Raw genomic sequence first — 15165 nt, 5'->3', positions numbered from 1 at the left:
TCAATTTACACAAGGCACATTGAAATTCGTCTTTTCGCATAACCACTCTCAAGTTACCACACTCCGGAGGGGGTCAGAGCACAGGGTCAGTCATAGTGCAGCGCCCCTGGAGCAGTTTTGGGGTTAAGTGTCTTGTTCAAGGACACAATGGTAGAGATGGCGGGCACCGTAGATGTAATACCAGCCACCACTAAATGAGTTGAACCAAAGTTGATCAAGCCTATCAGCTGCTCCACAAAACTCTCTCTGTATTTCTCAGTATGGCAGCGTTTACAAACTGGTGTCGCCCCCTTTAAACTGGCGCAGGAGCTCAAGAAGTGCCCAAGAAATGTTTCAGTTGTTGATTCTACTGCTAAGGAAAAAAACCTGGACGTACAGCAGAAGGTATAAAAATGTATTCGCGATCACCAACGGCTTAGTTGATGTGCCCACAGTGTTATTGTAATGACTTAGAATTACTCATGGGGGTGACAGAAGTTACGCACTATAGCTTTTAAGTATATGGGGACAGGGGGCCAACGCTCAAATTAGTGCATGTTGCGTTCAGGTAGGTATAATGCCTCTCACATGGAGGAAATGTAAGTGTTAATACTGCAAACTGACATAGAAATGATGGGACAAACCACCTATTGAATGATTCTGAGGGTGCAAACATGGTGAAAAGTCGAACAAGTATAGGCTTTACAATAGGCACGCACACAAAATGTCCCCTTTAGCAAATACTTTTTTTGTTTGAGCGTGTTCACCCCTGCAGTTCCTGGAAATGCTGAGATCTTTCTGCAGTGTGACCCCTAGTTCACCCCGGGATAATTTTTCTGCATTCCTTAACAGACAGAGTTTGGTTGATACAGTTTGGCAATCAGAAATGTTAGATGTATAATTCCGTTTTACAGCTTTTACCTTGGTTGTACAGTGTGGGGTAAAGCTTCTTAAAATTGTTAAGTTGAGTTACTTTATTTTTCGCATCTCCCCTTTGAAGTTACCACACGTCAGAAGGGGGTCGGAGCGCAGGGTCAGCCATAGTACAGCACCCCTGGAGCACTTTGACATAGAGATGGTGGGTACCGTGAATGTAATACCAACCACCATAGTTTTACAAATAACACCCTCCTGTCCAGTGCCGGGGATTGAACCAGAGACCATATGGTTATTAGTCACCCCTCTTCCTCTATAGCCATCCTACCATCCTCTTTGTCACTATTAACAGATACAAAAACCCACAAGTTTTTTATCCACCCTAAAAAACTGATACTTTATCAGGCAACAGTTGGATGTTGGAGCCAAAATGACATCGACTTGTAAATGACATGCACCTTTCTGGATAGATACCAGGGTAAAACCTCTTAACCCATTGATGACTATGGCAATCTAGGATGCATGTCCTTAATGCCTGAGGGTTTTCTGAAAAAATAGTACGAATTGTCAAGTCTACCAAAACCTTAATATCTAAGCCTGTGTAGCACATAGAAACATGAAATAAAATACATTTAAAAGTTAAGGTTCACAGGTTTTATTTAAACATGCTCCCTTAGCGCTTACAAACCAACAAATATTTCTAAAAATCGTCAAAATGAGATGAATTAGAAAATTATTAAATATTGTTAATAAATAGATGCAATGTGTTGTGTGATTTTCGTCAGTAGTCTATAGTAGGCCTTGATTCTGCGCACCAAACACCACTAACTGTTCTGTCGCCGACATAGCTGGCGTATTTTTTTTATTATTTTGTTTTATTTTTTATTTTTTAATTTTTTTTATTGACATGATTTTCGGCAAACCACACAACTTTTGGGTGGTCACGTGGTCTTAAAAAAATCAACAAAACCCACCTCATGTGTATTTGAACCAATGACAGTGCATTCTATGCTGGGAATGCCATGAAAATTAGATAAAGTAATAATGCTGCGCGATGCAGCATCAGGCAGGAGAGCTAATGTGGCATCGCGCAGCAGCCGTCATCAATGGGTTAATTAACCAACTGTGAGAATTTTTTTTTTTTCAAAGACGTGCATCTGTTGCAAGGACAACGCCAGAAATATCAATGAAGGTCTCAATGAAATTGCTGTAACCACCATGCCATTTTACGATACACTTTCTGCTAAATTTGTATTTCAAATTAGATCCGGGTTGACACTTCCTCTTCATGATCGTCATGATGATGATGATGATGATGATGATGAGGATGATGATGATGGGCATGTTGGAAACGCAGTCAGCATGTTGCCAGGAAACCAGAAAGTAATCAAGTACCCGCTAGTTTCGATCTTCCTGTTCCCTATCTCTTCAAACAACAGTGTTGGGGCCTTCATTTCCGTTATTTCACCACAGCCGTCACTGTAATATCCTGTCTGAATTAAGCATGAGGTGTGTATGGCTCTGGTGATGGTAGTAACGACAGCAAGAGAGAGAGCCACTGTTAGAATGAGGGCTAGTGGAAGGAGGGGAGACAAAGAGATATTTATAGCAGCCAGGCTCAGCTCAAGCTCACAGCGCTGTCTTTAAGATGTTCTTTTTTATTTTTCCTCCAACTCCATAGCTTCTACTCGCTTCCTCACTCTGCCCGATTCCTCATTCTTGTCTCCCCAAACTGTCAGCTCCTATGTGCACATGTGGCCATCATTATCGGCTAATTGAGGAGATAGAAAAGACTAGTCTAGGTTACGCCAGAGCACTAATGGACACACAGGTATTGAAAGAAGAGAAAGAGTTGTTATTTCTACAGCTGGATTTACACCACCAGTATATAGGATTATAATACGTCAAAACCTAAACATTGTAGCAGGCAATTATGTAATAACCGCCAATAACCTTTATATATTTTTTTACATTTTTAATGTATTAAAACAAAAGTCAATAATATTCCTTTAAATATTTTGGGAAATTTTATTGTATTCGTCATCTATCTACACATCAATCTTAATACTTTCTGAATGCACTCCACACTACATTCAGGGTTAGATTGTGATCAAAGGGGTTTGAGTTCGGTCGAGTAGTTGGTTGGTAATTTCATGTTCCTTTTTTTAACACACACAAAAAGACACAGTAGTGAATGGGAAGGGGAAGTGACAGAGTTTCAGTTTTAGCAATTGGATATGTAGCCGTACAAAACCATATAAACCTCAGAAAAGAATCAACAAGACAAACCCATGTGTGTGTGTGTGTGTGTGTGTGTGTGTGTGTGCGATTGCCCAAGCAGATGAGGGGAAGTCTTATGCATAGCAAAACCAAAATAGCAAAAATTAAACAGTTGCTTCAGCCTTATTGTTCTTCTTACGCAAACTTTTTCTGAAATACTTATTTGTCATCAAGTCTAGAACAGACAGCTTACTTTAAGTCTCCTTATTTAGCATTCATAAGCAGGATATGACTATTAATGAATGGTTTATTACACCGTTCATTTTTTCTGCTGGCAACCATAAGTGGAAGCTGGTCGACAATATAGGCTAGTAAAGTTGTACAAATATAAATACAATATGTCTTCATAAGAGAATTATTTCTTATTGAGGAATACTGTACATTGTACAACTAGGCTATTCGCTTACAACCAAATGATGTTGTCTTAGTAACCATGTATTAAATGTAAAGTGTTACCCAAATGATAAACTGTCATTTTGTAGCCAGATTACTGGGAATGGGAAACATATACTTAATCCATGGAGAGTTAGGCAAGATTGATACCCCTCTCATATATGTCCATTAAGCATGAAACCAGTAGCATGTTCGCTTAGCATTAGTGTTTGTGCTACACTTAGCAAACTTTAGCTTCATGCTAAATGTACAATTAAGCCAAACTATTCATTCTAAACCAAATTGTCCAGCAGTGTTTTCTCAACTATCTTGTCCATTTGTCCCCTCTAAATAAACCAAACAGTGCTTTTGTTCAATTTGTTTCCTGTGTTATAAGTAAAACTGTATCAAAAACATGTACTACTGTTTTCTTCTAAATGTATTGCAATTGCTATTTCTGAATCGGTCTTATTTTCCCTCTGATGATCATAAATAACATGCAGCAGCAAACGAGACCATCAGTGCAAAGAAAGCTATTTTTATGTAGTTTTTTCTTAATGCCTTTGTCATGGGTACGCTCACCCAGAAACTACAGCTGGCGTAATAAAAACCATACAGCTTCTGTCCAAAGCGAACTGCAAGAAATAACACAAACTGAAAGTTCCTCGGAGCACATGATTTAAATGTAGTTTTGTGGTAAGAAATAAATGAGGAGACACGTTTTAAAGAAAAAAATATTTCAATATTTATTTGCGGTATAAACATGTCGTGTTGTATCCAGACACTGTACAATACACAGGGTCAATGGAGTCTCCTTCAGTAGACAGTAAAGGTGAAACTGCCCCGGTTAACATGCCCCTTTTTGTTTTTCTACACAGACAGATTGCATCTGTTTTTAAAAACCGTTTACAGCACGATACAAAACAGCTATCCAACGTGTGTTTGAAGCTGTAACACGATGCAAGATGTATTGTCAAAAAAATCCCTGAAAAATTCCTCACTGAGGTAACGTTTTTAAAATCACTTTTTCTTTCACTTTGTCGCCTAATACTCCGTCCTCTCGCCCATTCACATCTTTCTCCATCTCACCAGCACATTCTTACCGAGATGTAGCTACAAGTTTAAGGACACAGAAACCGCCGTTCCTGTGACTTGGCAAATTTACAAACAGAGAAAAAGACAGGATTTCTCTTTCATTGTTACAAAGACACAAAAAAACACAAGAAAAGCAGCTTGAAATCAACCATATTCATTTTTTTTTAAATAGAAAAGCTCCGTACTGAAATATATTTCAATCCTAGGGTGCAAGTGATCAAGTTGTTTCTGATGTGAGTGGGATATGACTACAAACAAGGGAAGTCCATTCAAGCATGGTGGTATTATCTTCATCTCTGATGCTATATTAGCAGAGGAACTTTTTGCATATAAATTCATTTTATATATATATATATACTTACATATATATTCATAGTGAAAGGCCACAGGAATAGCATAGAGCACATTATATTAAAAAATAAGACGGAAAAAGACATTGTAAAATTATTAAAGCCGGGTGGTGTAATCGTCTATTGTGAAACTTAACTGGCATGCTAAACCACAGCTCTGGCTGTGTGGAACAGAGTGTGTGTGAGTGTGTGTGTGTGTGTGTGTGTGTGTGTGTGTGTGTGTCTGAGTGTGTCTCTGTGTATGTGTTAGAGAGGGGCCTCTTTCAAGTTGGTAAATGGTATGGCCGCCCTACATTTTGGACACCCCAGGTGAAATGTAACTTCAGTCCACAAGCCATATTGAGCTGGATCTTGTATAATAATTACTGTATAGAATAGATAGTACAAAAGAAGAAGATTTAAAAAATGTTGAGGTCTTGGATCTACAAAATACTGCAAAAAAGGTTGTTTTGATATATTGCAGAGTAACAAAGAGGACCTCGTATGACCCGTTACGGTAAGAAGACAGCTCGCTGCCTATTATTACCATGATCTGATTCAAATAACAACAGATAAACAAACGTTCCACCTCCCCCCCATTTTTTTTACACAAGGTTTTTCTAAAGTGAGATACAAAGAGTATTGAACAGTCAGCATTAGAAACAAGTTAGAAAGATTATATAAGGCCAGCTAAAACCAACCCAGTTCAGACACAACTGCTGCCCCCTTTGAAATCCAATTCTTTGTCTCCGTGGAGACCCCGTCCACATCACGTTTGCAATTGGTCTTGTGCAAGAACTACTCATACAAACTGAGTAAAACATCAATAATAAAACTTAAACTGTGATCCCAATGAGCTGATTTTTGCATTTTTGTTTTGGTTTGGTTTAGGGATGTGCACGCAACTCCTTGAACTTGTTGTACTCACTTATTTTCTTGCATATCGAATATTTGAAATTCACGATTTGTCGAAGTCGTAATTGTGATGACAGCATGGACAGACATAGTAGTTTCATATCTTTCTTCATTTTCCAGGTCCCCTAATACTACTACTGCTGTCACTGCTAAAACTGTAATGCGTTTGTTTGTTGATTCATTCAGATTTTTACTCTTAGTTACACATTGTGTGATTAAGACATTCGCCATTAATTGAGCAGAACCAGTAGCCCTATAAAGCTATTTTGGAGCGTTGATTATGCTACTGATCACAACTCCCGAATGGGCACGTCCTCATTAACTGGGGGGGGGGGCAGAAATTAGGTAGCAACGAGCACTTCACGACTAGTTGGCGTAATTACGAGCTAAGTCAGGCTCTCTTGACAGTTGACTTGTTCTTGCATGACGGCCAATGTACCTACAGACTCCAAGTGCTTCAGTTCGGTTCAGTTCAGTTCAGTTCAGGTGTTTGTGATGTGAACGGGGTCCCAGAAGACTCCTAAACCACATGCCGTGTACCGCTGTGTTCAGCAGCAACAGCAGTTAAAAAAACGGTCCTCATCGTTCGTCTTCCCACATCGGTAAAGCTAAACATCCAACCCCGTGGTTATTATGTCCTTACTGTTAGAGAGCATACAGTACCACAGCATGCTCACAGGTATACAAAATAATCTCTTCACTATTAGCTCTATTTATAGATATTAATTTAGGATTTAATATATCTTTCATATAATATACCTTATACCAAGGCTCAAGGGTGAATCAACTCGGACAAACTTTTCTTCGACGAAATGGACGAAAACCCCCTTTGCACAAAGATCGTCCTACTGTTTTTCTCCAATGCAGTTAAGGGACGTAACACTATTGAAGTAGCAATAAGTGCAGTATGTAGCTGAGGCCAGTCCCATTTCTCAACAACATTATCCCAACAGTAAAACCAGGTTACAATCACATAGTCCCTTGTACGAGACAACTTTTTTTTTGGTGGCAAATTTGTACCCGAGTCCTTAAAAGGTACCCGAGTAAGGAAAACATATTGAACATCTTCCTTGTAGGCGAAAAAAAAAGAGTAAAGTAATAGAATAGTGTTGAGGCACTTCCTTGCCAAGGGGGGGTTGCTAAGAGAAGCTGCCCAAGAAGTTGCTCAGAAATGGTAACACTGCCTTGGCATCTCCCCAAACCCTAACTTTGACACTCTCATTCAAAGTCTCTGTCTCCAAGTAGAAAAAGCCAGAGCCGTTAGAAGAAGCCAGTCTGGCAACACATCCTGCTGTATAGGACAATTTGCTGTGATGAAATAACCTAGGAAGTTCAAAGTTGACTTTTTCTGAAACAAAACACTCATCAAAAGAGCTGGTGGTGGAAACAACTGGTACTTCTCGTTAGGCAACTGGCTGAACAGTCATACAAACAGTCATGGGGGGGAGGAAGTAGGAATTGGGAAGTTGCACTTGAGAACAGTTGGCCAAATGTCAAATCTACTGTAGTGTCTTCACCACCCTTACCCAGCTACGATTCAACATGTAATGCCTAAAGCCTCACTGCATGCCCTTGTCCTAACACTATAACCCCCTGAACCTATAGTCCTATGTAGAAGGGCCCGGTTCCTTGCTCCCTCCCCACTGCAGTGTGCAGCTGTCGGGACTCGTCGCAGCCTGGGACTGGCCTCTCCTTTGCGCTCCTCTCTCTCCTCTGAATGTCTCTTTATCTGCCTGCTTCCAGCACTGGCTCCAAGTGCCAACAAGTCAATGGCTACACTACTGTGCAAACTGCATTAGGTCATTACAATCCTTAAAGGAAAAACCAAACGGAAAAAAAAGACAACTAGGAATATCACAATAACGTTTCCTCTTTGTTTTTGGTGTCACGCCACACCCGTTCCCCCTTTCTTCTTTAGTTTTACATTCTCTTTAAGCCATTATTGGATTGGATAGATACCATTTCTACGCGTATATATATTTATAGAAAGTATAGATTTGTGCGTAATTGTACTACACAAAAATATACAAAAATGCATAAAGACAAACTGAATTCTGTTAAGGACTGCCCATACATTTTCTGCTATGTACGTTAACATACATACAATACATTACAGTACAAACGTACATACTTTTTGTTTATGTCTGCATGTGTGTGTGTGTGTGTGTGTGTTTGTGTGTTAATTCCTTGGTTTATAAAACTCTACATTCAGTAGAGCGAGATTTCCTCACAAGTAAATCCCAGATTCTCCACTTGGCACCGGGTCATCTCAGCTTCAAGAGCCGAGACAGAGTAACGGAGAGGACGTTGATGCCATCTCGTTCAAAAATCGTGCCGTCGATTTTCTTTCCCACGTTCCTATCTTTGTATGAAGCTGTCTGTAACGCTGCGCCCTTCGCTCTGTCACTCAGTCACTAGAAGTATCTCCTCGGTTTCTTCGTTTAACACAACGATTTCGATTGGAGGATTTTCTCCTTTCGAATTCAATGAACTCCAGATGTGAACCTGTCTGTCTGTCAGTCGCCCCACTGTTTTAAAAACTCCTTTAAGGGGTGGGGTACCTGCGACCTCACCCCGCCCCTTCATCCAACACTCTTCTCCCCGTCACTAGACTCTCATTCCACAAGCCTTTTTTTCGGTATAGGCCAAAACATTCATTTAAAACCGAAGGGGGGCTGCTCACCTCAACTTACACAGCCACTTAGTTGGGTAACAACAACACCTTGACCCCTCCCCCTTCTTTTCCAGATAAAAGGCTGGGACAGACAGACAGTCCCTTAAGTTGTCTCACTCATCATGTGGACTCCAACGTGTCCAGCTGAAACACATTGTGGTTGGTGGGCGTGGTGAAGAATAGCTGCTCGTGCGTGGGCGAGGAGGTGGAGTGGTTGTCACAGGGGCTGTTGAGGCCCAGCGTGCGCTCAAAGTCCAGCAGCTGGCCCATGAAGTTGAAGTTGGGGGAGATGTTGGACTTTTTGCGCTTGACAAAGTCGTAGGCGTCGTTGAGCGAGAGGTTGAGCTTCTGCATCAGGTAGGCCACGGTGACGGTGACGGAGCGACTGATGCCCGCCAGGCAGTGCACCAGGATGCCACACTTCTGAGAGCGCGCCTCGTCTAGAAAGGAGGGACAGAGGAGGGAAGGATTAGGTTATAAGGGTAAATGGTAAATGGACTTGACTTATGTTGCGCTTTTTAGACGATTTTGTCAGACCCAAAGCGCTTTTCATTTCTTACCACATTCACACACACACACTCATACACCGATGGCAGAAGTAGGTTTTGACTTCTACAGACGGTATTAAAAGGTGCTACGAGGAACGTTTAAAATATTTCTGAAACAGTCTACTTATTCCTCTGAAGACCATGAATTACATGTAACAGTAAACAAGAGCATCACCGCAAAGAATGCTATTTTTATATACTTTTTCTAGTCATGGCGGGTATGCTCACCCAGGAACAACAGCCGGGATAGTAAAAACACCACCGCTTTTATCCAAAGGGGGTGCAAGAATTGACACAAACTGAAAGTTCATTGGAGCACCTTTGAGTGATCGATGTGACTTTTCATCGATACTCTGTGTGACCACAACATCGTTCCAAGTAAGAATGAGCAACAATGTTAAAACAGCGTCCCTAAACAGCACGTATCAAGCCAGATTCCATACCTAAAATGTTCTCTCAAAGTTACTGTACAGTACTTTGTTAAAGGTGCTCCGAATGATATCTATCACTTAAAAAAAATTGTTTGACTGGAGGCTCTGAAAACCTATTTTATCAAATTGATTGTGCTACCATGAGCGATGTGATTCTACGTGAACACAATTTTCAGCAAATGTTGGGACAATTTGGTTACAACATTTTATTGTATTGTGTATATAGAGTATACACACACACATACGTGAGCTGGCTTAGCGTGTGTTATACTATATTTTACTCCCAAATGACCAATCTCTCAATGGTAGCAAAAAGACATGTTTCATTCTGCTTTCTAGTTCCTAGTATGTAGAAAAACCTGAATAAAAACTAAACATCATTCATTATTAACGGGCTTACATCCATCCACCATCTATCAGTTTCGAGGCCTTGCACTTGCATCACTACAGGCCATTAGAGCGAGAGTTAAGTGCTTCTTTCCTTTCTTCCTTCACGATCTCTCTCTCTCTCTCTCTCTCTAGCCTCTCCTCACTCTCTCTCTCTCTGTCGGCATCTCTTGTTGTAGGATTGGGGTCAGTTGGTGCACGCGCTCAGGCTGCCAAGCGGATGACAAATTAAATTTATATGTGATATGTGAAGTGTGTGTGTGCTCACTTTCCGCGATAAAAAAATAAATAAAACTGGGCCAGAACATTTTAAAAATCCTAGTCAAGAGGCCTAAAACCCAACAATACAAGACTCAGTAACCAGTAGTTAATCTGCTCTGAACTGATTTTCAAATGCAGCTGTGGGCGGCTGTGTGGCATTACATCATCACTAGCTCTGTCCTTTAAACACATAATAGCGCACACTGGAATCGGCCATTTGTTCAGGCTGTTAAAATGCCAGCAGAAAAAAGAAAAAAATCACATTCCTCCCCCTCTTGAATACATCAAGAAACACTTTCATTCAATCGTTTGAGATATTCAAGGAATCCACACAGCTCGCAACAGAACGGTGTGAGGTCACATCTGGGTCTCCTTTACCCATAATTACCCTGCTGTTAGTTACCCAAAAGACCTGATATAATCCCTTGCACATTACACAGCCAGCCAGACAGCGCGGCATTTAACATCGAGCATGATCCCAAATCTGCCAACACCTCCGGCTCTGGCATATGTCTGACTCTCGCTCACCTAGTCCATCATCCAATGACTTAACACTGGCATTCCCAACTTCACTGACTCCTCTAGAATACTCTATGTGGGATGAGATGAAAGGCTAAACAATGTAGTGTGGCTTGAGTGTGACCCCACTCTCATGGAATCTATTGCCCATGTTTTATTCAAAACTTTGCTTTATATTTTGTTATGGCAAATTAATATTTAATCGGGAAATACAGGCAGCTGACTGCGCTCGCAAAACAGTCTTTGAGTAAAATGTCCAACTAAGCCTAGATAGAGGTATGTTCATTCTTGACGAACAGACTTTACATTACAGGACAAAAGTAGCGCTGAAGTGATTGGTCGATAAATTTAATTGGTTGACCATTTAGGTCAAAATATTCGAATAAAAACGAAGATTGATTTAACTGGTCTCTCTCTCCGACATTGCTTTGTATTAAAATTGTTCCATATTGATATGATAGAATTTATTAAGTTATTCAGTTGAACAAACCAAATGTTTTACTGGTTACAACTTCTGAAAATGTGCAGATTGACTGCTTTTCTTTGTCACATGAGAGAGTAAACTGTATTAATAATAGTTTTTGTCTGTTGTGAAGATTTTTCCTTGAAATTGTGAGGGCTTTTCTGACGATGTATTCGACTAACCAACTAAGCAGGACAATAATCAGAAGATGAATTTGATAATCAAACTAATCGCTCTAGCCTGGCCGACATATCACAACCCTTCACACACAGTTCACACTCACCGATGAAGGAAATGGCCTCGGGGAAAAACTGCGAGAGGTTCTGGCTCCAGTGATCGGAGATGGGGATCTGTTTGTACTTGAAGTCGCCGTCGTGTTCGAACATGTTTGGCAGGTTGGGCGTCACGTTGAGGATGTACTTGATGTTGTACTTGCTGAGCACGTCCAGGTTGGCGGAGTCTTTGGCACAGCCCAGGTAGAGGTAGGGCAGGATCTGAACGGGGAAGGCTGGCTGGTTGATGGGTAGCGGGCTGCCCTCGGACTCTGTAGCGCTGCCCGGCTCGCGGTCCGACTCCCCGTCAGAGCAGTCGGAGCTGATGCGCAGTCCGCCCAGGCCTAAGACAGAGGCAGGGGGGGAACTGCTGGGACACGAACAGTCCAAGTTGGTCTCGCAGTGTTCAGGGAAGTCAGACTGGAACTTGTTGAAGCCCCCTGAGAAAGGAAGGAGGGAGGGAGAGGCGGAAAATATTTAGTATTAGAATAAAGTCAAACCATGCTGCTCCAGTGGTGTAGTGGTGAGTAGAGCGTGTATCACATAGGATCAATCCTTGTTGCAGTGGTTGTGGGTTCGAATCCGACCCATGGACCTGTACATGCATGTCATTCCCCCTCTCTCTATCGCTATCTCGTTATTTCCACTTTGTACTCTATGACTTGAACTTTCAAATAGGGGCTTGAAAACCCCAAAAGAAATATCTTTTGAAGAAAAGAATAAAGCAAAAAAGTATAATATGTGCATAATGTTAAAAAGGTGGAGTCGGTGATTCTGGAGAACGCTTGTTGTTGTCAACTATTTGTCCAAATCAGTGATCACTTCAAAATCTTCCCAGATGCCTGTACTGTGTTTGTGCTGATAATAACACACTCATTATAGCCTATGTATGCACAGCAAACAAACAAATTAAATTAATAGAATTAAGACATTAATAATGTTGGTAAATAAGCAAAACATATTATCTTATAACACACATTTCACCACAGTACATTCAATGTCCAATGACATCATATGCAGTATGGAGACTATTCGAATGATATCCATTTTATTTTCTCAGCTTACTCACATAAAGATGAAACAGAAATTATTGGATATTTCTATCATGAAAGAGAAAGTCCCAGTTATTGTTGTCATAACGAGAGGATCACGTCATTGAATAAGCTGGACAGATGTGCTCCATTGAGAAAAGCTGAGCTCTGAAGGGAGGAGGGGGGAGGGGGCAGAGCAGGACAGTAAGCTCTGCCGCTGCTGCAACACGCACTGCTCTGTTTAGTGGACTTTTTGTGAATGGCAGCTCAGCCCATGACTTTAGTGAACGGTGTTATGGGTTTTCTATAAAGCCAACACGTTCATATCTGCTATATTTCTGTAGTTTGGCCTATATTTATCCTCCTTTTCGCCGAGTCTATCCTTTTATTTTGGTGCTTGAATGAAGATGAATGGTGCGTCGTCGTCTCACGTTCATTCATGAAAAAAAGGAAGAAAAAATATAATCGCATGTCTTTTCCCTGACAACATGGCGGGGCCATTTCAGCAGCATTTAGTTGAAGACATTGGAACAGCCCATATAATTATGCAATATAATATGTACAGCCTGTGTTATTCAAGTGATGCTGTGCTTATTAGACAATTAAGACGATAATTTATGTCGGCAATGAGAAAAGGTGCCAATCTTCATGATGACTTAACAGTGTAGCCAATGTGTTATAATAACTGATGATAACAGTAGCCTATACTTGTGTTATAAATAGACACAACGGACGCTGCCTCATTATAAGAAGTAAATAAGAAGTAACCTAACAGAAAAAACACTTTATCTGTATCCGGATAACAGCCGGATACACTGTGACACTTTCAAAGCCCTGCACAAGCACTTCGATAATCTGCAATAACGTTTCATAATAATGGAATGTGTCATGTCAAATGTGAACATGCCCTTTTTCTGAATAATATTGTCGGACAAGATCAAATCACAATCGTTTTGTTCCAGATACAGACACTGAAATCCAAAAGGGTTTTTAGGCTATAAAACTCATGTTACATAAGTCAATTATAACAGGCCGAATCAACCCTCTATTTATGTTGCTGTTTTGGTTTGAACGGTTTCCTGTTTGGTGAGCGAGACTCCTTCTAAACAGAGTTAAATGAAACAATTTGTCTTTTTTTGCTGAAAGGAAATAGCCTAGTCAGTGAGAGTTTATTTTTTATCATACCAATTTAAATGGACTTCAACACTGATCCAGAAGTCCAGATTTAAAGCCAGCATGGTGCAGTGCTTGATCCTATGAACTCACCCTCCAGATAGAACGCCTTGCACCCGTCGTCCCGCAGCTTCTGCAGCAGCAGCCCCAGCACGGAGCTGCCCAGCCCGCCGCAGCCTCCTCCTCCCCCGGTGGTGGTGTTGGTGTCCTGCATGGGTCGCTCCGGAGGGGTCGCCTCGTCGTACAGCACCACCACGTCCGTCTTACAGCGCTTGACGAACTTCTCCTTGTCCTCGTTGTTGGGGATGATGGAGCGGATGGGGAGGTTGCCCTTCTTCAGCCGACGGAGCATGAGGCCCGGGATGGCCAGGTTTATGGCCGACTCGATGTGCGACGACTCGTAGAGCTCGTGCGGTCTGCAGTCCAGCAGCAGCAGCGCCCTGGCCCCCGCTCCGGTCTCCAGCTCCTCCTGTAGCCACTCCACGCTCTTCTTACTAGACATCATACTAGTCACGATCACAGAGCCTCGCCACGTCAAATGGTTAATTTTCATCAGGGAAACGTTAATCCGCCCGTCCGCTGTCTGAGTGTCATGAAAAAAGCAAACGCAGAAAATAGGAAATAAAATGTTAAAAAAAAAAAAAATCACGGCGTCAAACTCTTCCCTTTCCCGCGGCCGCCACCTCCACCGCCGCCGCTGCTGCTGCTGCTGCTGCGTACACACACGCACACGGCTTCCACACACGCACCCACATCCAACACGCGCGCACCGGCGATGCCCCTCGGAAACTTGAACATGCAGAGGTTCCTTTCCCTCTCTAACAGTTCGATAGAAGAAGTACTGAAGGATTCATTCCAGTCCATCGACGTCCATTTGGGGGGAAAAGAACAGCTCCAAGTTTGATGCGTTCACTATACGCAGTCAGAACGACACAAAAATTAAATAAAAAATGGTTCCAAAGATTCCTCGTTAAAGTCTTCGGAGGAGGTGTGTTTCGGATGAGTTGCTGCCGCTGTCGCCAAAGCGCATGATTACTGGTTAGTGTTTGACACTCGCCTCTGGTTTGTCATTTCCACTGGATGCATTAAAGAGGGCTCTGCTGCTGCGGGGCTTGTCACCGAGTGGAGGGAGGAGCGCAGAGATTTAAAGGTGCAGAGCTGCGAGAGATTCACAGGAGCTCTGACTGGCTGACTGGAGTGTTTGCATGACATTCATAAGTCTGTTCACTACAGTGGAGGCTAAACTTTGAATGGCACACTCTGGACTCAGATGGTGTATGTGCAAATCTCACAGCTCTCTACCCATGTTTTTTTCTTTTTTAATAGTTTGTCGCTCTGAAAAAAAGCCACTGTGTCGCATTGTGTATTCAGTTTAATTAAAATATTTTTTAAATATATTTTAAATTTTTTAATTTCTTTTCAAATTTGTTTTGTCGTTGTTTTATTTGTTAACCTTTATCTGTTGATAATTATTTATTATTTATTTATTTTTTGTCAATAATTAACCTTTATTTGTTTTTTGTATGGTTGAAAATTAATTTCTGCCGCCATGAAAATTAT

At 41.5% G+C, this 15165-nt stretch overlaps 1 protein-coding gene across 1 annotated transcript; it reads right to left on the bottom strand.

Annotated features, from left to right (window-relative positions):
* Positions 1-4265: 4265 nt before the first annotated feature.
* Positions 4266-14644, bottom strand: dusp7 (dual specificity phosphatase 7). Its single transcript, XM_080026210.1, has 3 exons — positions 13699-14644; positions 11413-11841; positions 4266-8960 (listed from the first exon to the last, which is right to left on the bottom strand). Exons 1-3 carry the CDS (start codon positions 14156-14158, stop codon positions 8641-8643), a joined length of 1209 nt encoding a protein of 402 aa, XP_079882336.1. The 5' UTR covers positions 14159-14644; the 3' UTR covers positions 4266-8640.
* Between the last annotated feature and the right edge of the window lie 521 nt (positions 14645-15165).

Source organism: Ammodytes marinus (genome assembly GCF_949987685.1).
Source record: "Ammodytes marinus genome assembly, chromosome: 4".
Taxonomy (NCBI): Eukaryota; Metazoa; Chordata; class Actinopteri; order Uranoscopiformes; family Ammodytidae; genus Ammodytes; species Ammodytes marinus.
This window is presented reverse-complemented; position numbering and strand designations above follow the sequence as displayed.

What these genes read in the sequence shown, in the direction of transcription:
- dusp7 (XM_080026210.1), bottom strand. Translation starts at nt 14,158, where the DNA reads ATGAAAATTAACCATTTGACGTGGCGAGGCTCTGTGATCGTGACTAGT. An exon ending in CAAGGCGTTCTATCTGGAGG is followed by an intron (nt 11,842 to 13,698) that starts GTGAGTTCATAG and finishes TTCCTTTCTCAG; the next exon opens with GGGGCTTCAACAAGTTCCAG. An exon ending in CGAGGCCATTTCCTTCATCG is followed by an intron (nt 8,961 to 11,412) that starts GTGAGTGTGAAC and finishes CCTCCTTTCTAG; the next exon opens with ACGAGGCGCGCTCTCAGAAG.